The sequence below is a fragment of the Chionomys nivalis genome, chromosome 11 (genome assembly GCF_950005125.1).
Source record: "Chionomys nivalis chromosome 11, mChiNiv1.1, whole genome shotgun sequence".
NCBI lineage: Eukaryota > Metazoa > Chordata > Mammalia > Rodentia > Cricetidae > Chionomys > Chionomys nivalis.
In genome coordinates, this window is record NC_080096.1 from 19,717,135 (window position 1) to 19,743,093 (window position 25,959).

General features: G+C 44.5%; 1 protein-coding gene and 1 non-coding gene across 2 annotated transcripts; both read left to right on the forward strand.

The window, feature by feature from the left end:
• Ppp1r8 (protein phosphatase 1 regulatory subunit 8) lies at positions 1 to 24,837 on the forward strand. Its single transcript, XM_057785043.1, has 7 exons — positions 1 to 122; positions 2,250 to 2,310; positions 10,668 to 10,821; positions 12,483 to 12,703; positions 15,089 to 15,233; positions 19,497 to 19,561; positions 24,468 to 24,837. The coding sequence occupies exons 1-7, from the start codon at positions 67 to 69 to the stop codon at positions 24,819 to 24,821; spliced, it is 1,056 nt and encodes a 351-aa protein (XP_057641026.1). The 5' UTR covers positions 1 to 66; the 3' UTR covers positions 24,822 to 24,837.
• Positions 4,829 to 4,993, forward strand: LOC130884528 (small Cajal body-specific RNA 1). Its single transcript, XR_009058054.1, has one exon. It is a non-coding gene; the product is annotated as a small Cajal body-specific RNA 1 (non-coding RNA).
• Positions 24,838 to 25,959: the final 1,122 nt, after the last annotated feature.

Here is a 25,959-nt window from a genome sequence, read left to right on the forward strand (position 1 = left end):
TTCCCTTTCGGCCTCCCAGTTTCCCGGCGTGCTTCGGGCCCGCCAAATGGGAGGGGGAGACGCAAGATGGCGGCAGCCGCGAACTCCGGCTCCAGCCTCCCGCTGTTCGACTGCCCGACTTGGTGAGTGCCTGTGCTGCTGGGGATGGAGCGGCCTGGCGTGGGCTAACCGGGGCAGGAAGGGAGGTTGGGTTTTTTTTTTTTTTGTTTCTTTCTTTTTTTTTTCTGAGACGAAACGAACGGCTCCAAAGGAGCCTGGAATGATTGAGGGAAAACTGTCCGCTGCGAGTGGCCGGGCGACGTGTGGAGGAACCGGGGCCCAGGCTTCGAAGAAGCCCGAGGTTGGGGGGCTCGAAGGCGTTCACTTGAGGCAGCCCTTGGGAGATCAGCCGCTCGCCGAGGTGCTTCAGGCCTTGGCCCCTAACTTGCCCCAACTCCTCATTGAGAGCCTGGTGCTCTCCGGGAGCATCATACCTGGGCCCCGTGGTGAACGTCCCGGGCGCGCACGAGCAGGCTTCCCTACCCGGGCCCGACCTGGTGCTGCATCCCTCCGTGGCTGCTGCATCCTCAAGGCGGTGCTGACCCTCCTCCCGCGGACTGGGAGTTCCCCGAGGGCAGGGATGGCGCGGAACTATCCCCTTGTTCTCGGTGACCAGACCAGCACGAAGCTCGGTACAAAAGACACCACCAGGAGTTGCTGGAATACATCCTTTTCATCCCTCGGGAAGTTGATAGGAGTAGTAAGGTGGTTTAAGCTTTGAGTAGGGTGCAGGATGGATAAATACGCATTGCTTTGCACGAGGATGCCTCCGAGTTAGAGCCCTTTCTGCTGTTGCGGCTCCTCGCGGTTGTTAACATGTTACTTGTCGGTCTTCTGTTACATTGAGACCTTCAAGGGCAAAACCCACGCGTCCTTCTCAGCTCCTAGGCCCGAGTCACGCACATCATAGGATATCCAGAAAATACATTTTGGCTTTAACGTTCATTGTAACCTGTTTCTCGAACAAAATGGGCTTTTGTCCAATGCACTGCCCTTTCAGCTAGTGCCATAAAATGTTGGAGCAGAACCGTGAGATGACTGTGGAATCTTCAATTAGACAGACACGGTATGTTTCTTCTGTGCAATTGTAAGGGCCCTGGAAGCAAATGAATGTTTGGCTGTTTTCTGGATTTCTTTAAGCTTTGAAAAAAAAAAAGAATCCATTTGCTTCAGCCTACAAATTCTTTATCCACACTGATCCTTGGCTGCACTGATTTCAAATTTGGGCCAGCCAAATAGAAAGAGACTCTTTGAGATCACCTGTCATTAATTGTCAGGTGACTTGACATGCACACATCCCCTTTGGATGATAAAGCGAAGTATAGAGAAAAGTTTGGTTAATTGTGTTTTTGTAGAAAGACCTGTTCAAGATACTTGATTTAGGGGGCATGAGTTTGATTTGCCCTAGTTCCCAATTACACATCAGATTTGGTCTCAAGAGTTCGTGGGGCAATAGATTCTGCTTAGTTTTGTGGTGAGACTAATATCGATCAGTCCCCAAATTAATTTTTATTATTGTTTGGTTGGTTTAACATTTGTTTATTTGGGGGCAAGATCCTGGCTGGTCTGGAACTTGCTATATAAACTAGGATGGCCTTGAACTTAGAGTGATCCTCCTGATGGGAATTCAGATGTGTGCTTCTGTACCCAGCAAAACACCTGGTGTACTCTGTCTTCATGTTCTGTCAGGAGTAGTAAATCTTAGAGTAAAACCCCAGGTTAAACCAGGCATAGTGGTGTATGCCCTAATCCCAGCACAGAGAAGGTGAAGGTAGGAGGCTCAGATGGTCAAGGTCATTCTCAGATACAAACCCACTAGGGTTTGAGGCTGGCCTGGGATATATGAGACCCTGCCTCAAAAAAACAAGCAAAAAGAAGAAACCTCTCTAGGTGAAGAAACATACTTATACCCTGAGCTGCTTTCTCTCTGAAGTGCATAGCCAGTGTTAAAATGCAGCGATTTTTTTTTGGGGGAGGGGATCTGCTCTAAATTCATATCCACCAAAATCTCCTCTGGAACAATTGAATCACTTGGGAAGAAAGTGTCAAAGGTAGAAAGAAGATCTCACAGTGAAGTACGTGACACTTCTGTTCGAACACGAGCTAATTATAGGCTGGCAGGAAAGCCACGATGTTGAATGGGGTAGGGACTGTAAAAGGCATTTATGGACTCATCCTGAAAAATGCTTCTTTTTCCTCTTCTTTTCCAGGGCAGGCAAGCCCCCACCTGGCTTGCATCTGGATGTAGTGAAAGGAGACAAGCTAATCGAGGTATTGAGATACACCCCCGTTCTAGAAGTTTTCACCAGTGACTCACTTTCCCACCCTTCTCCTTTGCTTGTTTTCAGCAATGCTATTTTCTTCTTTGTTTTTGTTTTTTAAGGTTTTTTGTTTGTTTTAAGATAGGGTCTTTCTGTAGTCCTGGCTATCCTGGAGCTCCCTATGTAGACCAGGCTGGCCTTGAACTCACAGAGATTTGCCTGTCCCCGCCGCCCAGTGCTATGATTAAAAGTGTGTGCCACCACACCAGCTTGGTTTGTTTGTTTGCTTTTTTTTTTTTTTTTTTTTTTTTTTTGGTTTGTTCTTTGGTCCCCCTGTTAAAAGCTCATGGGACTGGGAGTGTGTCTGTAATAGAGTGGCTGTCTAACGTTTGAACAACCTTTTTAGACCCCGCCTCCAGCACTCAACACTCTCCTCTCCCACGACACTCAGTGTTTCATTATTTCTCTCACCTTGCAAATGGAGATAGCTTTTAACAGGCCATGGGCCTACGGGGCCCAGACAAACTGGGATACATAGTTTACAATAACTGAGGAAATTTATGATATAAATTGAGTTTAAAATTGAAGCTGCTTCTATGAGATTAAGGGTTAGTTCCTTTGGGATGGTATGGTTAGGTAGGGCACTTGTCAAAAAAGAAAATGAAATGGAACTGAAATCTGTTCGTTTAAAACTAAGGGTAGAAACAAAGTACGCTGGCAGAAACCTTTAATCTCCGCACTCGGGAGGCAAAAGAAGCAGGTCTCTGGGAGTTGAAGGACTATACATTGGGTCCCTGACTGGTAAAAAAAACGAGAGCGACAGAATCAATCTCTCTTTCTCTACACACACATATACACACAGACACATAAATAAAATTATAGTTAAACACTATAAAGGAAATTTTTGTTGGAATTACAGCTTCTGCACAGGTTTTTTAGAGTCTCTATCACACCAAACTCTAAAGTGCAATGATTAGCTGTTAGGTTGTATTAGGGTTTTGTTGTTTTATTGGTGTTGAGACAAGACCTCACTATGTAGCCCTGGATGACCTGGAACTTACAGAGATCCACCTGCCTCTGCTTCTCAAGGACTAGGATGTTATTCTTCAGTATTTGAGATAAAGTTCCACTCCTATAGCCCATACTGGCCTGGAACTCACTGTGTAACCTGGCCAGTTTCAGAGTCTTAGGTAGTCAGTCCTACCCCAGTCTCCCAAGTGCTGGGATTGTGTGAGTCATCATATCAGGCTTATTGTGTTAACATATATAGTTATGTACCAAGAAAGAGAGGTAAGTCCACTGGTTTCATAATTAGACATTAGTTTCAAAACTCTGTTATTAAAAGTAATTCTCCCCCCCGCCCTCCCCAGGCAGGGTTTCTCTGTAGCTTTGGAGCCTGTCCTGGAACTAGCTCTCGTAGACCAGGTTGGCTCGAACTCACAGAGTTCCACCTGCCTCTGCCTCCCAAGTGCTGTGATTAAAGGCATGTGCCACCACCGCCCAGCTCTAAATGTAATTCTTTTTTTCTTGGTGTATATAATAAACATACAGATGCTAGCTTGAAAAGTGAGGAGTCTTAGGAGTGGGGTGGGTGGCATAACAGGAGAAATGGCCTGTTTCCTACAGCCCCTTTGAGTTCTTTTATGGAAAAGATCTTTCATGGAAGGGGGCATCTCAAATAGATATTCTAGGAACTAGTTTAATTAAAAATATCTGGAAACCTCTTTTACTCCAGGTGGTTCCATAGGAAAAAATTTTGTTGCTATGTAGACTAGTGTGAAATTTGAAGACATAGAAATCTGCTTTGTGTGCTGGAGAGCTGTCTCAACATGTAAAAGGCTTGCTATACAAGCCCAGCGGCTGGAGTTGGATCCCTGGAACTCATCTAAATGTGGAAGAAAAGAACCAGCCACACAGAGTTATCCTCTGACCTCCTACACTGCCTGTTTCCTGCAGTATACACAGAAACAGAGAAATAATAATAAATTAAAAGATAAGATTTATTTTGTTACTAAAACTCAGTAAATCTTTAGTTTGCAATAAGAATAAGCATGCAAGGGACTGGAGGGATGGTCAGAGGTTAACCGTCAGAGGTTCTTCCAGAAGTCCACACGGTGGTTCACAACCATCTGTAGCTAGATAAGGTGCCCAATTCACGCATGCAGACATACATGCAGGCAGAACACTATTTACATAATAAATAAGTCTTTCAAAGCGCCTTTACCTTATTCAACACCCTATGATTATTGGTCTCCATCTGCTGGTATTGTTCTTATCTTTCAGTTCTACATGTGCTGAGTTCCACACTATTGTGAAATTATAATCCATAGGTAGCAATTAAAAGAATAGGCCTGAGGGGTGTGTGTGTGTGTGTGTGTGTGTGTGTGTGTGTGTGTGTGTGTGTATTTATTTATTTTGCCAAGCTAGTTAGTGATGAAACAAGGGTCTCGTGCATTCTGGGCTAGTGTTCTACTGCTCAGCTGTACCCCTTAGCCTAGGTGTATTTATTTTAAGGATTTAGATTTGATCAGCACTTGATACTAACCGAGCTATCTATATCCTAGTCTTGTTTCAAGGCTTGTGATATATCGTGATAGTTGGGTTGAAGAAGTGCGATATTAAAGTAAAAGCCATGAGTCTTTTAGGCCCAGTGTGTAAAGACACACTCTGAGTTATAACTCAGAGGCACATCTGGATAGTGGTCAGCCATAGCTAGGCAAAAATTACAGCAAGAGCATTGCATGATTGAGTCACTTTTTAACATACTTTCTTAATTATAAGAAGTGTTTTTTATTAATATTCCCTTTTAACATTTCTGTGGTTGGTATGCTATTGATTGTGAATGTGTGCCTGTAATATGAGAACCCCCCCCAGCTCAATCTCTAATGTCTTTTGCAGCCTAGAATCATTGCTTGTAACCCACTGTGAACACTGGTTTATTAGCAGACAAGTTAATGAGGACACAATCTTCATACATAAAAATATGAGTGAGAAATACAGTGAGATTCGGCCTTCATAAATGCTACCTTAGAAGACGGTGTTAAAGTTTCAGAACTCTCCATTACATTTGTAACTCACTATGTAGATCAGGCTAGCCTCACACTCACAGAGTTCTGCCTCTGCCTCTGAATAATGAGTGCATTCCTCAATCACCATTTTGAGATAGGGTCTTTTAGGCAGTCCTAGAACTTACTATGTAGCCCAGGCAGACCTTGAATCTATAGTAGTCCTCCTGTCTCAGCCTCCAAAGCGCAGGGAGTTTAGGCAGGAGCCACTATACCAGGCTTCCATTGTCTTAATAGTAACTTTTTTTCTGGAGGGGGCAGCGTGTATGTGGTTTTGAGTCAAAGTCCCAGGAGTTACCCCATGACTTTCCTGGAACTCACTATGTAGACCAGGCTGACCTTTGATTTCTTGTGATCCTCCTGCCTCTACTTTCTTAATGCTGGGATGTAGTGATGTTTCATTTGTATTTTAATAAATAAAGCTTGCCTGAAATGCAGAGAATAAAACAGCTGCACTGGTCAGCCTTACAGACCAGGTAGTGGTGGCACACACCTTTAATCCCAGTAGCCATACTAACATGCCATAGAAACCCTGTGGTAGTGGTGCAAGCCTTTAATCCCAGCACTAGAGAGGATGGGAGGAGACAGCTCTCACACAGTCTCATTCTGAGATTCCTGGAGGCAGGATTGCCATTTTCGGACTGAAGTAAAGGTAAGAGCCAGGGGCTGGCTGTTTTGCTTTTCTGACCTTCAGGTTGAACCCCAATATTTCTGTCTCTGGGTTTTTATTAATCATGCTCCACTGGGGTTACGATCACAACGCACTTTAATCTGTGTTTTAAAATGTAGCAGTGGGGTGACTGATTGTCAAGCTGGCCATTACCAAATCTGGGGCCCCATAGTAGCAGCAGCATGTGGGCACTGCTGGGTGGAATTGTCCAGAGGTGACCCACAGATCTAAGATTGAATTGACTGAATCATAAGCTAAGCTTGGGAAAAACTGAGTAACTGGTTAAAGAAAAAGAAAATTTTTGAGACAGGGTTTCTCTGTGTAGCCCTAGCTGTCCTGGAACTCATTCTGTAGACCAGGCTTGGCCTTGAACTCACAAGGATCCGCTTGCCTCTCTGCCTTCCTCCCAGCTTTATTTACTCTTAAAACATTCATAGCTGGTTTATACTTTAATACTAATGGATTAAGGAAATTATATAATGTAGAGGTTAGGTTTTAAATGCTCAAACTGGGATCTGGAGAGGTGGCTCAAGCCATTGAGATCTCTGTCGTTTCAAAGGACTTGAGTTCAATTCCTTATATTAAGGTTGGGCAGCTTGCAACCACCTATAAATCTATCTGTATCTAAGGGATGAATGCCCTCTTCTGGCTTCCACCTGCACACATGACATATGTTGCACACAAACTCATAAAGTAAAAATAACCTTTCTTTAGGGTGGGTTCCACTATGTAGCTCTGGCCTGAAACTCGCAGAGACTTGCCTCTACCTAGAAATGAAGGCATTTACCACCATGGCTGGCATTTTTAAATGCTCAAATTTAAGTGGGTTTGTGGTATATGTATGTAATCTTAGCACCTAGGAGGTAGATGCAGGAGGGTCAGAAGTTCAAGATCATTCTGAATTTTTTTAAATATATTTATTTATTATGTATACAATATTCTGTCTGTGTGTATGTCTGCAGGCCAGAAGAGGGCACCAGACCTCATTACAGATGGTTGTGAGCCACCATGTGGTTGCCAGGAATTGAACTCAGGACCTTTGGAAGAGCAGGCAATGCTCTTAACCACTGAGCCATCTCTCCAACCCAAGATCATTCTGAATTATATAGCAAGTTTGAGGCCAGCCTGGAATATATGAAATCTTGTTTTTTTTAAAAAGGAAAGAAAAAATAATAAACTGTAAAATTAAGTAGATTTGAATTTTATTTATTTTACTTTTAATAATTTATTTTTTATTGTATATTTTTTATTTCATTGGTGTTTTGCCTGCATGTATGCCTGTATGAGGGTATTGGACGCTGGAGTTACTGACAGCTGTGAGCTGCCCTGTAGGTGCTGGGAATTGAACCCCAGTCCTCTGGAAGAGCAGCCAGTGCTCTTAATCACTGAGCTGTCTCTCCAGCTTCTTTATTTTATTTTATCTTATTTTTTTAAATGTAAGGGGGTTGGTATGTCTCAATATTGCATCTCTAGAATGGAAAGGATGTCAACCCTAGGGGATTGTCGTCACCAATCATACGTTATAAAACATATAACAGGTGAGAGCATAGCAGTTGTTGCTGCTAACGATGCCAGAAGTCTTTTTTGCGTGAGATGTGGGGACAGTAATGTATATGTCCTGAATGGTGAGACCCCTTCCTGGGTCATTACCTACTGTGAGTTCAAGGGCTTAGTCAAGGGTGAATAGATAATCTTGGTTTCTGGCTTTCTACTTCACTGTGCATCTCTTCTAAGCTTTTCTGCTGGCTTTTCTCAGGTTTGTTTTGTTGTGGGGGTGGAGAGAGAGAGAATGAGAATAGGGCCTAGGCTGACCTTGAACTTGCCTTAACCTCTGAAGTTCTTTTTGTTTTCTGATACAGGGTTTCTCTGTGTGGCCCTGACTAACCTAGAACTAACTCTGTAGACCAGGCTGGCCTCATACTTGGGGATCCCCCTGTCTCTGCCTCCCAGGTGCTGGGATTAAAAGTGTACCCCACATTGCCTGGCTTGAAGTTTTAAGGTAATAGGTATTACCATTCCTGGCATCTCGGAGATTTTAGGAATATAGGGTGGAATGCTTCAGAACGTAATGAGACCTTGTATTTAAATGAAAAAGACAGCATATTAAATGATGGTCATCCAGTGCTCATTCTAGATTACTAGACCACTAATGTCAGGCTAGAAATAAGAATGCATCAATAGTAATTCCTGTGCCCTTCATTCTGCGACTGTAGTTGCAACAGTAGTTGAACTTTCCGTAGAGTGTGATTCAGCTCAGAGGATGCACTTCCTTTTTCTGCCCTTCCGACTCATTTACTGATCAAACTATCTTTTTTTAAGGGAAAAGGTATTTGTGCTGTATGTATGTGAGTATTTTGCCTACATTTATGTGCATTGTGTGCGTGCCTGATGCCTGTGGAGGCCAGAAGTCACGTTCCCTGGAAGTGGAGTTAAGAGTTAGGAGCCATCATGTGGGTTCTGGGCATCCAAATCTGGGTCTTCTGTAAAAGCAGCCAGTGTTCTTAACCCCTGTGTCATCTTTTCAACCCTATTTATTTCTACTCCTTTGAAACAGGGTTTTACTATATAATGACCTTGGCTGTACTGGAGCTTACTATATAGTCCAGGCTGGCCTCCAACTCTTGAGATCTCCCCTGTCTGCTTCCTGAGTGCTGGTGTTAAAGACATTCAGCTATCACTCTGGCCCTTAGTAAAATTCTTGTTTTAGCAACGTATGGTGTCTTAAACCTTTAATCCCAATTCTTAGGAGATAAAGGCAAGGAGATCTCTCTGAGTCTGAGGCTAGCCTAGTCTATATAGAGACTTATTTTTATTTTATGAGCATTAGTGTTTTAACTGCATGTATGCCTTTGTGAGGGTGTTGGGTCCTCTGGAACTGGAGTTAGAGCCAGCTATGAGCTGCCATGTGGTTGCTGGGAATTGAACCTAGGTCCTCTGTGTTGAAGAAAGGTTGCTTGTTGGTTCCTGGCCACCCAGCTAGCCTAGACCAGAAATAATCACACAGAAACTGTATTAATTAAATCACTGCTTGGCCCATTAGCTCTAGCTTCTTATTGACTAACTCTTATATTAATTTAACCCATTTCTATTAATCTGTATATTGCCATGTGGCTGTGGCTTACCAGGTAAAGTTCCCAGTGTCTGTCTGTGGGGGCAGGGGGCTTCTCTGATTCTGCCCTTCTTTCTCCCAGCATTCAGCTTAGTTTTTTTTTTCCCCCCACGTAGCTAATTTCTGCCCTGCTATAGGTCCAAAGCAGTTTCTTTATTCATTATTGGTAATCACAGCATACAGAGGGAAATCCCACATCACCTCTGGAAGAGCGGTCACTACTCTTAATCACTGAGCCATCTCTTCAGTCCCCAGAGTTACATTTGAAAAAGAAGATGGATACAAGAATTCTTATCTCACAGGGAGAGACCACTTACATCTAATAGAATTAAGAACAGTTTTTGTTTGTTTTGTTTTCATACCAGTTCTATACTGTGGAGAATTGTGTCTGGCAAGATGAAATGTAATCCTCCGTCAAAAAGTCTTAGCCTAGTAAACGCTTTGAGTGCAAGAGGTGGGCCTGTACAGAAAGCATAGGGGTGCAGGGTTCGAGACAGGCTTTCTCTGTACCTTTAGCTGTCCTGAAACTCACTCAGTTGATCAGGCTGCCCTTGAACTCACAGAGATCCACCTGCCTCTGCTCTTGAGTACTGGGATTAATGGTATGTGCCACCACCGCCTGGCTCATAGAACATTCTTGAGGTAAGTTTGTGCCACTGACTTGAAAGAAGTATTTAAAGACATTTTTGCTGCTCAAAAGCCCAGATCCCTATTCTTCAGCTGGCAGTCCTGCCCTGAAGACATTTTTGCTGAACTTGAATGAGTCCCTTACCTTGGGGAAGAAGCCTATCGTTTGGAATTTCAGTGGCAATCGGTGGGTGAATAATGTCCCCGGGGGCCAGAATGAACTAATGGAATAATATGTTTTCTGGTTGTTTTTTTTTTTTTTTAATGACTTATTTATTTTTATTTTTCGTGCAATGGTCTTTTGCCTGCAAGTGTCTTTGTGAAGATGTGGGATCCCCTGGAGTTACAGGCGGTTGTAGGCTGCCATGTGGGTGCTGAGAATTGAACCCAGATTCTCTGGAAGAACAACCAGTACTCTTAACCACTGAACCTTTGGGTGTTTTATTTTGGGTTTTTTTGGTTTGGTTTGGTTTGGTTTTCAAGACAGAGAATCTCTCTGTAACTGTCCTAGCTGTCCTGAAACTCTTTGTAGATCAGACTAGCCTCAGTCTCACTGCCTCTGCCTCCCAAATGATGGGATTAAAGGTGTGTGCCACCACTGCCTAGTCAGTATGTTTTTATATTAGCTAAAAGAGAGAGAAGAATGCATGCTGGCCAGTTTGGAGCGCGTGTGCCTGTGGAAGATGTTCCCAGTTTGGATCTTATGATGGTCAGAAGCTTGTGTGGGAAAGCCCCTGCACTGATCTTATGAGACCCTAGAATTAACAATGGGAGATGCTTTTCTCAACTGCTGGAAGTTTTACCTATTCAAGACACTTCACTTAGATGTTTGGAAGTTTCTGCTAAACTTAGTTGCAGTAAGACGGAAGTAATAATGCAATTTCATATTTATTTAGAAACTGATTATTGATGAGAAGAAATATTACTTATTTGGGAGAAACCCTGATTTGTGTGACTTCACCATCGATCACCAGTCTTGCTCTCGAGTCCACGCGGCCCTGGTTTACCACAAGCACCTGAAGAGAGTTTTCTTGATAGATCTCAATAGCAGTAAGTGCTCGCCCCTTCCCCACTCCCTATGGGGACTGAAATGCTGTTCCAGGTCTTGGGCTGGGAAACATTTTTTTTAAAACCAGCTCTTCTTTATTTTTGAGATTCTCTTATTTTTTTTTTTTTTTAAATCATTGACTAAGGAGAAAAGATAGTGGAGAAAATAAAAATGGCATGAAGGAACTCAGAATATTGATGTTCAAGTACTTGTGAGACTATGGTGAATTCTGATCAGTTGAAGCTGAAATCATGAATAATGTCACTGGTATGCAGCAGTGTAGTATGTTTACAAAATACTTGTTTTGAGCAACCTTTATTATTTACAATAGGTTCTTTATCCCAGGTATACTTTGCTTTAACTGAATTAAAACAATTTTAATTTCATAATTATACTGTAATTAATAAGATTTTAAGCTTTGCTTTAAATAGTCTACAGAGATGCAGTTGAGACTGGATGATGTAGACTGCTAAAGTCTGCTTGTTTGCCATGATAAATAGAATAACATGTGCAAAGTTGTACTTCTCTGCTCATCAGATTGACCCGAGCACCCACAGACAAACATCTCCCCAGTCTCCTTACATAAGGACTCCATGAGCTTTGTCTTAGAAGTACTTATCTTTTCTTTTTTTTTTTTTTTTTTTTTTTTTTGGTTTTTCGAGACAGGGTTTCTCTGTGGTTTTGGAGCCCGTCCTGGAACTAGCTCTTGTAGACCAGGCTGGTCTCGAACTCACAGAGATCCGCCTGCCTCTGCCTCCCAAGTGCTGGGATTAAAGGCGTGCGCCACCACCGCCCGGCCTTATCTTTTCTTTCCATTTCATAGCATGTAGAGTGCTGCCATGGAAAAATTCAGACTCTGGTAGGATTTGGCTCCTCTCCTGTGCTGGGGGAAAGCTCACGATGCCACCAGTTTTCATGTTCTTAGAGTTGTAGCCAGAGAGGGCAGATCACACCAGTGCTTGCCTCGTGCCTTGAGCATGGCTTCTGCTAGATTGGACCCAGAATGGAGCCAGCCTTTCTGGCATCAGAGACCAGGCAGTGGTGTTCGTTGTGGAGATGAACAGATTTAAAGGTGTGTGAGAGATCCACTGAAGAGAGTCAGAGCTTCCTAACCCAGGACAGGATGGAGTGAACCCAATGACTTTTTCATCTTGAAAAGGTTTTCTTTCTGCAGTCATAGTGGCACATGTCTATGTTCCCAGCACTCGATGAGGCAGGAGAATTATGAATTCAAAGTCAGTTTGGTTGACATAATTCACTTGAGTCCAAACTGACTACATAGTAAGTTGAAACCCAGCCCTAACTACATAGTGAGACCCTGTCTCAAAAACCAAGGGCTGGGGGCTGGAGAGATGGCTCAGCAATTAAGAGCCCTGGCTTTTCTTCCAGAGGATGTGGATTCAATTCCCACCACCCACATGACAGCTACCAAGTGTCTGTAACTCTAGTTCCAGGGGACAGAACACCCTCACATAGACATACACACAGGCAAATCACCAACACATATAAAATAAAAAGAAATAAACTTAAAAAAAAAAAAAGTACCCAGGTGGTAGGTCAGTGGTGGGCTGACTTCCTAAGAAAGTCAAAGATGATGCTTTCCTTTGAGAACACTAGCTGCTTTTTCCTTCTCTCCTTACGTTTCTGATGTGGTTATTCCCAGCTCATGGCACTTTCTTGGGTCACATTCGGTTGGAACCTCACAAGCCTCAACAGATTCCCATTGACTCCACGGTCTCATTTGGTGCATCCACAAGGGCATACACTCTGCGAGAGAAGCCTCAGACGTTGCCATCAGCTGTTAAAGGAGACGAGAAGATGGGTGGAGAGGATGATGAGCTCAAGGGCTTGCTGGGACTTCCAGAAGAGGAGACCGAGCTTGATGTAATTCCTTGTTATTTTTTGTCTTTGGGACCCTTGTTTTTGCAGTGTGTAGCCATTCTTCCTAATTCAGAATGACAGTAGCAGGAGGTTCTTTCAGTGTGGTCGTGAGCCCTTGACAGTGCTTTTGACCAGCTGTGGCCAGGTTCCCTGCACATGTTCATACCACTGAGTTCAGAATATGGAGTTGGCTCCCCGGGAACTGGAATTACAGAGCTACCATGTGAGCTACCATGTGAGTGCTAGGAATCCAACACAGGCCTTCTGGAAGAGTAGACAGTGCTCTTAATTGCTTAGCTATATCTGCAGCCCCTGCTTTCTCTGTTCTTATGCCTGCATAGAGCTACATTGTCCAGTGCAGTAGTTGCTAACCACATTTCATGTATTCTGTCTTCACATACCTTTGGGTAACATGTTTAGAATTCAGTCAACTCTGTCATGAGTCTGTAAACAACATAACTTTATACAAAGTTGAAGGGTCTCATTAAGTATGATCTAGAGTTGGTAGAAAGTTTGTGGGAGCCTTCGTAGACCCCTGAGAATCTGCATATTTTGCTATCCGTGGGAAGTCCTTGAATGTACACACAAACACACGTTGTATACACATGGAAGACTGTAATCTCTGTCATCACAGAGAGTTCTGTTGAACAACACTAGCTCAGCAAAGCCAACACTTGCGTTCATTTGGCCCTTTTTGTACTGACCAGACAGCTCAGGAATCTTTAAGAACTAGATTGCTTTTGGACTGGAGAGATGGCTCAGTGGTTAAGTTCACAGGCTGTTTATTGTTCCAGAGGATCCTGGTTGATTCTCAGCACCCACATGGTGTCTAACAACATCTGTAACTCCAGTTGCAGAGTTGTGGGCACGCATGTGGTGCATAGACATGCATACAGGTAAAACATCCACATACATAAAATAAAGATAAACAATAAAATAAATTTAAAAAATTAAAGATGAGGCTATTTTTGTTTTTATAGTTAAGGATGCCTATATGGCCAAGCATTTTATAAAATTTAATTTCAAAGTGATAAAAATTTTCTTCTTTCAATCTTTCACTTTATTTTGGTGCTGGGGATTAAGCTCGGGGCCGGGTGCATGCTAAGCACTCTGCAACCATCTGTATCTCCAGCCTGTTTTCAAGAGACTGACCCCAGGAATTTGTGATTTCTTGTGTCTGTTACTATAGTGGTGTGTTTTGCCTGTTCACATGGGGTTTTTTTGTTTGGTTGGTTTTGGTTTTTCGAGACAGGGTTTCTCTGTAGCTTTGGAGTCTGTCCTGGAACTAGCTCTTGTAGACCAGGCTGGCCTCGAACTCACAGAGATCCGCCTGTCTCTGTCTCCCGAGTGCTGGGATTAAAGGTGTGCGCCACCACTGCCTGGTACAAATACTGTTTTAACCGGCCCTGTACATTTACTGTTCCTATACATTACAGAAGCTTCCCAGCTTCCAGAAGAAAAACAGTGGGAAATAACAATGGAGAAGTCATTTTCTTATGAAGTAGCCTCATATCTTGGGGCCTTGGTGCTTGCTAGTCACTCTTGTCTGTTCCCCTCCAGGCTCTTGTGTGTTTCTGTCTTTCAGTTCAGTGTGTTAGGTCCTCTGTGAATTTTTGAAATACCTCAGGCTGCAGTACAGGTTAGAGTAAGTCCAGTGAAGTGAAAAGAAGCAGGAAGCAGTGCTAAGGTCAAATTAGTCATGAGATCGATGGACAGGTAATTGTCAGTAGAGCTGAGGCCAGTTGCAGGAAGAAGACTGGCAAGATGTTAATGCCAAAAATTAAATGCACTGCCAGTGTTCTTAAGAATTTTAACGAAGAAAGTCAGGTATGATGACTCATTCTTGTGATTTCAGCACTTCATCACACAGAGGTGAGGCAGGAGGATTGTTTGAAGTTTGAGAACAACCTAGAATATATAGATCTTGTCTTTCTGTGTCCCTGTCCCCCACCACACACACAGAAGAGGAGCGTGATTGTAAAGAAGAAGCTACTGAGGTTTAGTTGTCTTTTTTCTCTGTTTACTTTAAAATAAATCTTAGTATTCCTCCCAAGGAAATTTCTTTTAATTCTTGGCATGAAGTCATGGTAGCGCTCCGTCAAGACCAGGAAAGTAAACCACCATACCTCATTTCAGAGGCACCCTGTACCATCACAGCCTTTCCCCCCCGTTTAAATGGCACTCTCCCATGGTCAGTGAGGATGTTCCGTGTTCTCTATTAATAGTTGTAATTAGGACAGTGTGAATCCTCTGAGAGCAGAAGGCAGTCTTGCTGGCCTTGGGAGGTCAGTGGCAGCCCCAGATGCTTTATCGCCTTTTATTTAGTATTTTCTCTGCAAAACTCCCTATGTGCTAATTCTAGCCTTTCCTGTGTGAACCTTGGCTTAGAACCTGACAGAGTTCAACACTGCCCACAACAAACGGATTTCAACTCTCACTATTGAGGAGGGAAATCTGGACATTCAGAGACCAAAGAGGAAGAGGAAGAACTCACGGGTGACTTTCAGTGAAGATGATGAGATCATCAACCCAGGTAAGAGTGCTCTCTAATTTCTTTGTTTAGTAATTATTTTATTTCATGTGCATTCATGATTTGCCTGCATGTATGTCTGTGTGAAGGTGTCGTATTCCCTGAAATTGAAGTTATAGGCAGTTATGAGCGGCCATGTGAGTTCTGGGAATTGGGAATTGAACCCAGGTCCTTTGGAAAGAGTAACCAGCCAACCTCTTAACTGCTGAGCCATCTCTCCAGCAGCCCCCTAGTTTCTTTTGATGGAAAGGTTAAGGTCTCAGTAGCAAGCACAGTCTATGGGCCATTGGGGATGTTCCTGACTGAAATTAGCTAGAAGGTGCTCTACTGAGGAGAGATGGTCTCTACAGTTCACTAGCGCAGTACTCTGGACATTCAGGCATTATCTAGTTACCATGTAAAAGACGGGGCTAAAGGATCGGCTATGAACTGTATAGTATATAAACAAGCTCATACTCTACTCACCCAGTATGTCATGGTACATGAAGGTTTAAGTGAGGTATGGCTTTTGGTACCTTCACTCAAAACAGCATTCTTGTCTCCGGTTCTGAATGGGTTTGGTAGCTCTAAGGTTGGAGTGCCATCTTGCCACCATGACTTCCATTAGAAACTCCTCTCTGTCCCCTACAGTCTTTGTGGAGATGACAGCAAGGTGAGAGCATCAGTTTGTAGGGAAGGGTGCTGCCTTAGGATTCTTTTGCTGTGCAGAGAGACACCATGGCAGGGCAACCCTTATAAAGGAAAACATTTAACTGGGGCTGGCTTACAGTTCAGAGGCTTCCTCCCTTACAGCCATAGCAGGAAGCATGCCAAGAATGCAGGCAGACATGGTGGGTGCTGGAGAGGTAGCTGAGAGTTCTACATCTTCACCATAAGCAGCAGGAAATGACAGTGACACACTGACCAGGCTTGAGCTTTTTAGAGCCCACCCCCTAGTGACCCCTACTCCAACAAGGCCACACTTCCTAATAGTGCCACTCCCTGTGGGCCTATGGGGAACAATTTTTATTCAGACCACCACAGACTCCTAAGTTTGCCAGTTTGTTGGGTCACTGCTCATTTTTTGAGCATTTGTTGCATTTCAGGTGACTGATAGGTGGGTGGCACCGAGTGGCAGCACATGCATAGTGTGTTCAGGTGCTGAGAGAATGACTTACAAGTTCTACATTCAAGTTCAAAATATCAGTTATTTAAATGGGACCTCTGTTCCACTGACAGCCCATGGTGGGGTGTGGGGCCAGGAATGACCAGTGACTTAGGGGGTTTTCCTTCAATTAGAACAGCCTGGGTTCAAGGTATATTGGGACTAATCAAGTGCAATTTAGAATTGCAGTAAGAGCAGGTTAGGACCGTCACCCTTGTGCAGTCCTGGTTCTCAGTCATTTGTAGAATCCTCTGGATGCTGGGGCTATAAGGGAACAAAGGGAAGCCCAGCTCCAGCAGGACAAAACCAGAGCCTGTGGGTTATGTTTAGAAAGACAACCAGGCAGCATGCGGATCTCTGTGAGCTCAAGTCCAGCCTGGTCTACAGAGTGAGTTCCAGGACAGGCTCCAAAGCTAGTTTAGAAAAAAACAAGCAAACAAAAAAAAACCATAAAAACAATTAAAAGAAATCCTACGTCTGTAAAATAGCTTGCCAGGTAAAGGCATTTGCATTTGAGTTTGGTCACCAGAATCTCTGTATTAGAAGAAAAGACTTCCATAGACACACACTTATGCACACAGAGAGATACATACATTAATGCATACATAGGTGCTTAAATGAAAAGCCTTTAGGAGAGGGGGACGTGTGACGAATCTGGGGCATCTGTCCAGTGGCAGGTATGTGTTGATAGTGCATGGAGTGGATCCTTCCCAGAGCAGTGGTGTTAAAGGAAATGCTCAGGCAGACTAGATGTCCAATCTGAGAAGCTTGCACAGGGGTCCTCATAGTTTTCAGTCCAGGGACGGAAACCAAAGTGCTGTATGTTCTAGGCTAGCTTGAGAAAAGAAGTCAGAAATCAGCACCATGGAGCCTTACCACGCAGTGTGTTAGTTAGGCAAGGCATCATAGTGCTTACCTGCTTACTGAGGCATCTCTCCAGCCCCGAGGAGTTTGTTCTCACCAACCTAGAAACTGATTAATCTAGGCTACTTAGCTCACATACCACCATGGCAGGGTTTTGGCTTTGGTGTGTGCGTATGTGTGCACTCTCACGCATGTGTACATATATATATGCACACAGATGTGCTGTATGTGTGCCGTGTACCTGCAGAAGCCAGAAGAGGGCATTGGATCTCCTGGAATTTGAGTTAAAGTGGTTGTGAGCTACCTGATGTAGGTACTAGGAAATGAACCCGTATCCTCTTCAAGAGCAGCAAATATTCTTTTTTTTGTTTTGTTTTTGAGACAGGGTTTCTCTGTAGCTTTGGAGCCTGTCCTGGAACTCCCTTTGTAGACCAGGCTGGCCTCGAACTCACAGAGATCTGCCTGCCTCTGCCTCCCAAGTGCTGGGATTAAAGGTGTGCGCCACCACCACCCGGCTTTTTTTTTTTTTTTAAAGACCATTTGTATTTTTTTTTTTTTTAAGATTTATTTATTATGTATACAGTCTGCATGTATGCCACCAGACCAGAAGAGGGCACCAGATCTCATTACAGATGCTTGTGAGCCACCATGTGGGTGCTGGGAATTGAACTCAGAACTTCTGGAAGAGCAGGCAGTGCTCTTAACCTCTGACCCATCTCTCAGCCCAGCAGCAAATGTTCTTAAATCACTGAGCCATCCCTCCAGTTCCCTTGTTTTCTTTATTTTAATTTGGATTGGGATAGCTTTTTATTTATATATTTAATGTATATGTTAATTTATATATGTGTATGGGTGTTTTGCCAGCAAATGTGTCTGTACCACATGCATGCCTGCAGTAGCCAGGGAAAGGACTGTGCAGCTGGACTATGTTATGAATCGCCATGTAGGTGCTAGGAATGCAGTCTGGGTGCTCTAGCCAGTGATCTTAATTTTGACTGAACTATTTCTCGTTTCACGCCCCTGACAGAATCTCATGTAACCAAACTCAGTGCTGAATTGCTGATTTCTCCTGCGTCTGCTTTCTGAGTGTGTGTGCCACAGTGCCTGACTTAATGTCATGTGTTAAAGGGTTAAGGTGACGGCACCTGAGAAACAGCACTCCTTTTCTGTGATGATATTAAGCTGATGGTGGCTTAAAGTTTTTATGTGCTTTCTTCTACTCACTTAGCCTTTGGTGATGCGACCTTTATATTCATTGTGGAGCAGCCCAGCCACCTCTCTGCTTGGAGAGTACTTGACACTTTGGTGTTGGGGCTGGAGCGATGACTCAGCAGAGGACCCAGGTTCCATTCGTAGCACCTATTTTTTGGCAACTCCAAACCACCTGTGTCTCCAGCTCCAGGGATCTGACGTTGTCTTCTGTACTCCATGAACACATGCACTCATACACTTATCCACACTTATACAAAACTGAAAATCCAGAGTTTTCCATTTTCAGACGGGGTATCACTATGTAGCCCCAGCTGGCTTGGAAGTGTATGTAGGCCAGCCTTGAACTCAGAGAGATCCATCTGTGATGTGTTGTAGCCTGTGGTTTGGTACTATGAATTCTTCAAAGGCAGGGTAGTACCATACTCTTCTCTGTGTGGTAGCCAGTGCTTGAGGCTAAAGAGTGACTGAAAGTGGGTTCCGTACCTCTCTTGAGTGAGTCCAGAAGCTCTGTAGGGTAGTGGGGTATGTCTTAAGCCAAGAAAAAGAACTGCTTTGACAGGCTGCTCAGACCCTCTAGTGAGAGTTGGGAACTCCTAAACCTGTTTCTTTGCTGGTGAACAGACATGGCAGCATACGTGGTTATGGCCACTTGTCATTACATTTTTTACTAAAATGGTCTGCTGTTTTATCTGCCCTCAAAAGAGAAATATATAGAAAAGGAAAGAAAAAAACTTCTGGGAAGACAGTGCATCACACAGGCCTGGTTCTGGTTGCTTGGATTCAAGTCCTGGCCCCTCCCGTCTCGGGCAACCGGACCGGCCTAGTGCATTGTCTCTTCCAAACCTTGGTCTGTTTCTTACCTACTCAAGGTGGTTTAGCAGTCCCTGCCTCATGGGGTGTTGGGAAGACTTAACACGTTAGTATTAGCGTGCTTAATGTGTTAGTACTTAGTATTAGCTTAGCTGTATTTTCCCGTTTGAACAAGCTGATGGTTTGGTGTACAGAATCCTTTTCTCTTCCAACCCTGCTCTCATATCCTTTTGCAGAGGATGTGGATCCCTCTGTCGGTCGCTTCCGAAACATGGTGCAGACTGCAGTGGTCCCAGTCAAGGTAGGAAACACCTATTGAGAGTGTTTTAAATACTAGATAGTCTGGGCTCAGAACCACCTTCAGGATGGAACTCTGTTGTATACATGTACTTAGCAGAGTCCTGACTGGTCCCCAGCACTACAACAATACCCCCCCCCCCAAAAAAAAAGGAAGAGAAAAGGGGGGAGGGACTGTCCTATATAGATGATTGCTTATCTGTGTAATTTTAAAACATCTGGTGCTACTCTCCCTTTAAAAAAAATCTCTGGCCGGGCGGTGGTGGCGCACGCCTTTAATCCCAGCACTCGGGAGGCAGAGGCAGGCGGATCTCTGTGAGTTCGAGACCAGCCTGGTCTACAAGAACTAGTTTCAGGACAGGCTCCAAAACCATAGAGAAACCCTGTCTCGAAAAACCAAAAAAAAAACCAACCAAACAAAAAAAAAACCTCTATTTTTCTTTTATATATACCACATGCATGCCTGGTGCCCTAGAAAGCCTGAGGGAGCATTGGATTCCCTGGAACTAGAGTTAAAGACAGTTGTGAGCTGTTATATTAATGCTGGGAACTGAACCTGGGCCCTCAACAAGAGCAGCCAGTGCTCTCAGTTGCTAAGCCATCTCTCCAGCCCTCCTCCTCCCATTTTCAGGGAGACCCTCACCCTGTGTCTCAGAAATCCTGGAGTCCCCCTACAAGGACTTGAGGTGGCCAGCCAGAATAGTGTGCGAACAGTTTTCTCTGGGAGGGTAGTCATCTTCCCTCAGCAGGCAGGTGGCTCTACCTTCCTTTTGTCTTCTCTGCTTGCTCAAGGTGAAAGAGAAACATTGATGTGGTTTAAAGATTTATATATTTACTGTTTTTATGTATATAAATGTTTGCCTACATGAATTTGTATGTATTGTATGATGTGTGTGCCTGATGCCTTCAGATGTCAGAAGAGACTGACTGTCTGGTCCCTTGGAACTGTTGTTCCGGATGATTTGAGCTGTCATGTTGGTGCTGGAAATTGAACCTGGGTCCTTTTCAAAAGCAACAGGTGCTCATAGCTACTGAGCTCTCTCTTCAACCCCAGCCACGACCTTACGTTATGCACAGGAGTGGCACAAATTGAGGACCCTGTCTAGATCTCAGGTTAGGTTTGCAGATCAGTGTGTTTAGGAATGGAGAGGTAGAGCTTACCAAAATGCCCTCATTCTCAGCATGTTGAGCTCGTTGGTGGTAGAACTGCCTAAAGAATACACATTGCCCCTTGCCCTGCAAAATACCTGCTACATAGGTGCCCAAAGTGCTGGCAAGAAGCTGTCAGCATTGCTGAAGGAGGCTTGAGCTGTTCAGTCTTTAGAAGGCAGTTGTCTTTGACCCCTAGACTACTCACACTCTCAGCCAGGTGCCCGCATCCACAGGTGCCCAAATCAGGTACAGAAAATGTGTTATCTGCTGGTTCCTACACACTTCTTCTCTGCATGCTCTGGTGCTGAGGGTGGAGCTCTGACTGGCACCGTTCCCAGCTCTTCACACTTTAAATATCTAAGTTACTCTGTTTTCGAGACAGGGTTTTTCATACCCTGTCCTGGAACTCACTCTGTAGACCAGGCTGGCCTCAAACTCAGTGAGATCTGCCTGCCTCTGCCTCCTGAGTGTTGAGATTAAAGACGTGCACTACCACCGTCTAGCTAAATTGCTCTTAATACGTACTACATGGTAAGAGCTGTTAGGCTAGACTAGAGGAATAGCATAATGGTAGAGCATTTAGGCTCAATCCAGCAGTACAAAAATAAATTGTTGTTACACTTTATTGTATGAGTAATAATGAGCCAAAAAGGGAAAAAAGACTACATATTCCCAGGAGAGATGATTTCTTTTCCCCAAATGTCTTCCATGTAGTTTTTTAAATCCACACTTGTGGAACCCATTTACATTAAAGTAAATTGACAAGTTATGTCAGAGTTCCTGCTTCATCTTTAAGTTAATAATAGCAAAACTCTAGGAATGGGACTTGATGGTGCCTATCATTGCAGAGCTTGGGAAGTGGAGGCAGGATGAGCAAGAGTTCAAAGTCGCTGGACAATAACAACACGTGCCTTTAATTCCAACACTCAGGAGGCAGAGGCAGGTGGATCTCTGAGTTCAAGGACAGCCTGGTCTATACAGAGAAACCTTGTCTTGAAAACTTTTTTAAAAAGTTAAAAGTTGGGCTGGAGAGATGGCTCAGCGGTTAAGAGCATTGCCTGCTCTTCCAAAGGTCCTGAGTTCAATTCCCAGCAACCATATGGTGGCTCACAACCATCTGTAATGAGGTCTGGTGCCCTCTTCTGGCCTGCAGGCATACACACAGACAGAATATTGTATACATAATAAATATTTAATAAATAAATAAATAAATAAAATAAAAAGTTCATAGTTATCTCAACTGCATAATCAAATTCAACACCAGCCTGGCTCCATTTAGGTTCTTTATCAAAACAGCTGACAAGATAGCCTGTGGATAAAGGTCCTTGACACCGAGCCTGCTGACCTGAGTTCAAACCCCAGTGTCCACAGGGTAGGAGAGGACTGGCTCCTGCAGGGTGTCCTCTGCTCCCACACGTGTATTGTGACAAACGTACACATGTGCACTTTATGTGGGGAGGGGATACGAGACAGGGTTTCTCTGCAGCCCTGGTTGTCCTGGAACTCTACCTCCTGAGTGCTGGGAGTAAAGGTGTGCTGCTACCACCACCTGGCTTAATAAATAAATTTTTAGGTACAACAAGCAAGAGTCCTGGACAGGGCAACTGTTTCACATAAGTGGTGCAGTGTGATAGGGTAGAGTATGCAGCGTTCTCTGCAGGATGCTGTAACCCTGCCACTCTCCTGAGCTCCTCTCTCCATCTTTCCGTATGCTCTGTTACCATACAAAGCCAGCAGGTGCCTCTGTGTCGGTGTTACTGTGGTGTAATGCATGCGTGTCTGTTATTCCAACAGTTTGTATTTGTAGTTTGAGTTTTGACACCCAGATGTGAGTGTTTGACCACCACCTCATTTGAGATAGGGTGCTCCCCAACCCTTTAAAACTAGTCTTCTCCCCTTGGCTCTAGGTCCCTAGTGAACCACACACATTCTTGACACAAATTTGATTACCCTTGAACTATTTAAAAATTGGGCACCCAAGGCCAGGCAGGTGTGATGGTGCGCACCTTTAATCCCAGCACTCAAAATGTAGGCGGGTAGATTTCTTTTTTTCTTTTTTTCTTTTTTTTTTTTTTTTGGTTTTTCTTCGAGACAGGGTTTCTCTGTAGCTTTGGAGCCTGTCCTGGAACTAGCTCTTGTAGACCAGGCTGGTCTCAAACTCAATGAGATCCACCTGCCTCTGCCTCCCGAGTGCTGGGATTAAAGGTGTGTGCCACCACCGCCCAGCTAGATTTCTTTTTTTTTTTTTTTTTGGTTTTTCGAGACAGGGTTTCTCTGTGGTTTTGGAGCCTGTCCTGGAACTAGCTCTTGTAGACCAGGCTGGTCTCGAACTCACAGAGATCCACCTGCCTCTACCTCCCAAGTGCTGGGATTAAAGGCGTGCGCCACCACCGCCCAGCTAGATTTCTTTTTTTTTTTTTTTTTTTTTTTTTTTTGGGTTTTTCGAGACAGGGTTTCTCTGTGGTTTTGGAGCCTGTCCTGGAACTAGCTCTTGTAGACCAGGCTGGTCTCGAACTCACAGAGATCCGCCTGCCTCTGCCTCCCAAGTGCTGGGATTAACCAGCTAGATTTCTTAAGTTTGCAGCCAACCTGGTCTAGAATGAGTTCCAAGACAGCTAGAGCTACACAGAGAAACCCTGTCTTGTAAAAACAAAGCAAACAAACAAAAGAAAAAAGGGGGCACCTAACTGGGTGGTGAATGCTTGTTGTTCCCATCTAGTTAGAAGGCTGAGGCAGGAGGATTGCTTTAGTCCAGAAGTTCAAAGCTATATATAGTAAGTACATGGTGCCAGTTGAGTGAACATGGTGTCTTCCTTGGTGCAGAGACCACGTTGCCTGAGGAGAAGTAAACCAGCCCTAGTTGGAGTTAGAACTGATTAGCAGGGTGACTGTGAACAGGCTCTGCTATATGGTAACAGTGAGCCTCTGTAGCACTTCTTATGTCCCCTGTCCCCAAAATAAGCGAATTATCACTTTAATTTCTTACTTAACATCAACCTAAGAGAGGATGGGTTTTGCCCTTCAAATAAAGAATGGTCCTAGTCAATTCTGGTAGTACACACTTTTAACCCTGGCACGTGGGAGGCAGAGGCAGGTGGATCTCTGTGAGTTTGAGGCCAGCTTGTTTTATAAAGTGAGTTCCAGGGGAGCCAAGACTACACAGAGAAACCCTTTGTTGAAAAACCAAAACGAGGTGGTCATTTGCTCATTTTATTGTGAGTTGTGTGTATGTATCTGTGTGGGAATGTGCACATTAGTGGGTGTGCACCCTTGGAAGTCGCAGGTGTGGGGTTCCCTAGAGCTGAAGGTAAAGGTGGCTTTGGTAACACAGCAGTGTCCTCTCTCTCAGCTTGATTTGGACAACCAAGCATTGCTGTATGGCATTGTTAGCTGGTAGTGGTGATGCACGCATTTAATTTCAGCACTTGGAAGGCAGAGGCAGGTGGATCTCTTAAGTTTGAGGCTAGCCTGGTCTCCAGAGTGAGTTCTAGGACAGTCAAAGCTACACAGAGAAACCCTGTCCCCCCCCCCCCAAAAAAAAAATGTTCCAGGACTGTGTAAGAGAGACACTTGTCTCAAAAGACATAAAAAGAGCCATTGCTTAGCTGGCATCAGACCCTGAGAGAGAGTTCAGGAACAATGGACCACAAAGTGGAACTTTCCCCAAGTGTTAGCTTTCTAAGGCTAGAATGGAAAGAAATTAGGGCTTCACCTCATATCTCCTTTCTGTTTTTACCCTCTCCTATGACAAACTACAGAAGAAACGGATGGAGGGCTCTGGCTCCCTGGGCCTGGAGGAGACAGGAAGCAGGCGCATACAGAACTTTGCCTTCAGTGGAGGACTATACGGGGGCCTGCCCCCCACACATAATGAAACAGGCTCCCAACCTCATGGCATCCATGGGACAGCACTCATCGGTGGCTTGCCCATGCCATACCCGAACCTCGCCCCTGATGTGGACTTGACTCCTGTTGTGCCGTCAGCAGTGACCATAAACCCCACACCAAACCCTGCAGTCTATAACCCTGAAGCTGTAAACGAACCCAAGAAGAAGAAATACGCAAAGGAGGCTTGGCCTGGCAAGAAGCCCACACCTTCCTTACTGATTTGATATTTTTGGCTATGGAGCGGGTGGGATGGGTGGGATGGGTGGAGGCTGGCAAAGGGGCTAATGAACTAGGGAGGAAACTTTCTGTGTGTGCGGTATCGTCTTTCAGAAAGTCTCCTGGGCCCCTAATTCGTAATATTGAGACTAGGGGTGGGGCTGAAGTGCCAGTTAGAGACCTGAGTCAGAACACGGAAGTGTGGAGAAAGGCTCCCCAGGCCCTAAGCAGACTGCCCTGGTGCTCTCCCTCCACCTCCACCTAGGGCCGTTTTCAGCACACACGGCCAGGTGGAATCCAGAGCTGTGGAGGAGGCGGTAGCCTCATTTAAATTCATTTCCCCCGTGAGTCCCAGGTAGCAAAATGGTTGCCATGGATCCCAGGTTGGTTGGCATTGTTCATTTATTAAACCAAGGTGTAAACTCAAGTGTTCTCTTAGGTCCATGGTTTTGAGGTCCAGTAGTTAGGCCTTTCTCCTCTGTCCTTCCTGCTGGAGTGAGACCATTGAGTTCCCTTTGTCTGTGGCCAGTGTCATGGGCACAGGTTTATGGGTTTTTACGGTATTGTTGGACTTGACCTGTTTTCCTTGTCCACTAGGAACACTCCACTTGCTAGTTGGCATTTAGTTCCTGTGCTGCCCTCCTGTGACATCAACTTTTGTGTGTGCCATGAGGCAGTTTCTTAAGAATATGACCAGTTAGGGTGGCTCACGATGAACAGGAAAAGACTGTACTTTGCAAGGGCCAGGTTTGGATCAGGAGGACAGTGCCCAGCTCTTGGTTTGGAGGCTCCCCCCTGAAATCCCCCTTCCCAAGTGGAGCGTTCTGGTTATTCAGAGCTCCAGGCTAGACCTGGCTAACAGGAGACAAGGTAGGAACCATTGTATGAGCTTTGTACAGATTTGTACATTTGTGTAATAGGGCCTTTTCTGCTTTAAGTGTAGCTTTTTACCTGTAACCTTTATTACATTGTAAATTAAATGTAACTTTTGTCATTTGGGTGGTCTTGAGTCTTGTTGCCGGGAGACACTTGTCAGGCGGCATGACTGTTGTCCTGGGAGTTGGTGCTCTGCCCCCTGTAATTACCACAAATAAAAGTAGCCCCCAAAGAATGTGAAAATTCTCATTAGAGATTGTAACCCCCAGA

Bases quoted from the DNA above. Each gene is read 5' to 3' on its own strand.
- Ppp1r8 (XM_057785043.1), top strand. From the start codon at position 67: ATGGCGGCAGCCGCGAACTCCGGCTCCAGCCTCCCGCTGTTCGACTGC. The intron at 123-2,249 runs GTGAGTGCCTGT...CTTCTTTTCCAG, and splicing joins CTGTTCGACTGCCCGACTTG to GGCAGGCAAGCCCCCACCTG. The intron at 2,311-10,667 runs GTATTGAGATAC...ATATTTATTTAG, and splicing joins AAGGAGACAAGCTAATCGAG to AAACTGATTATTGATGAGAA.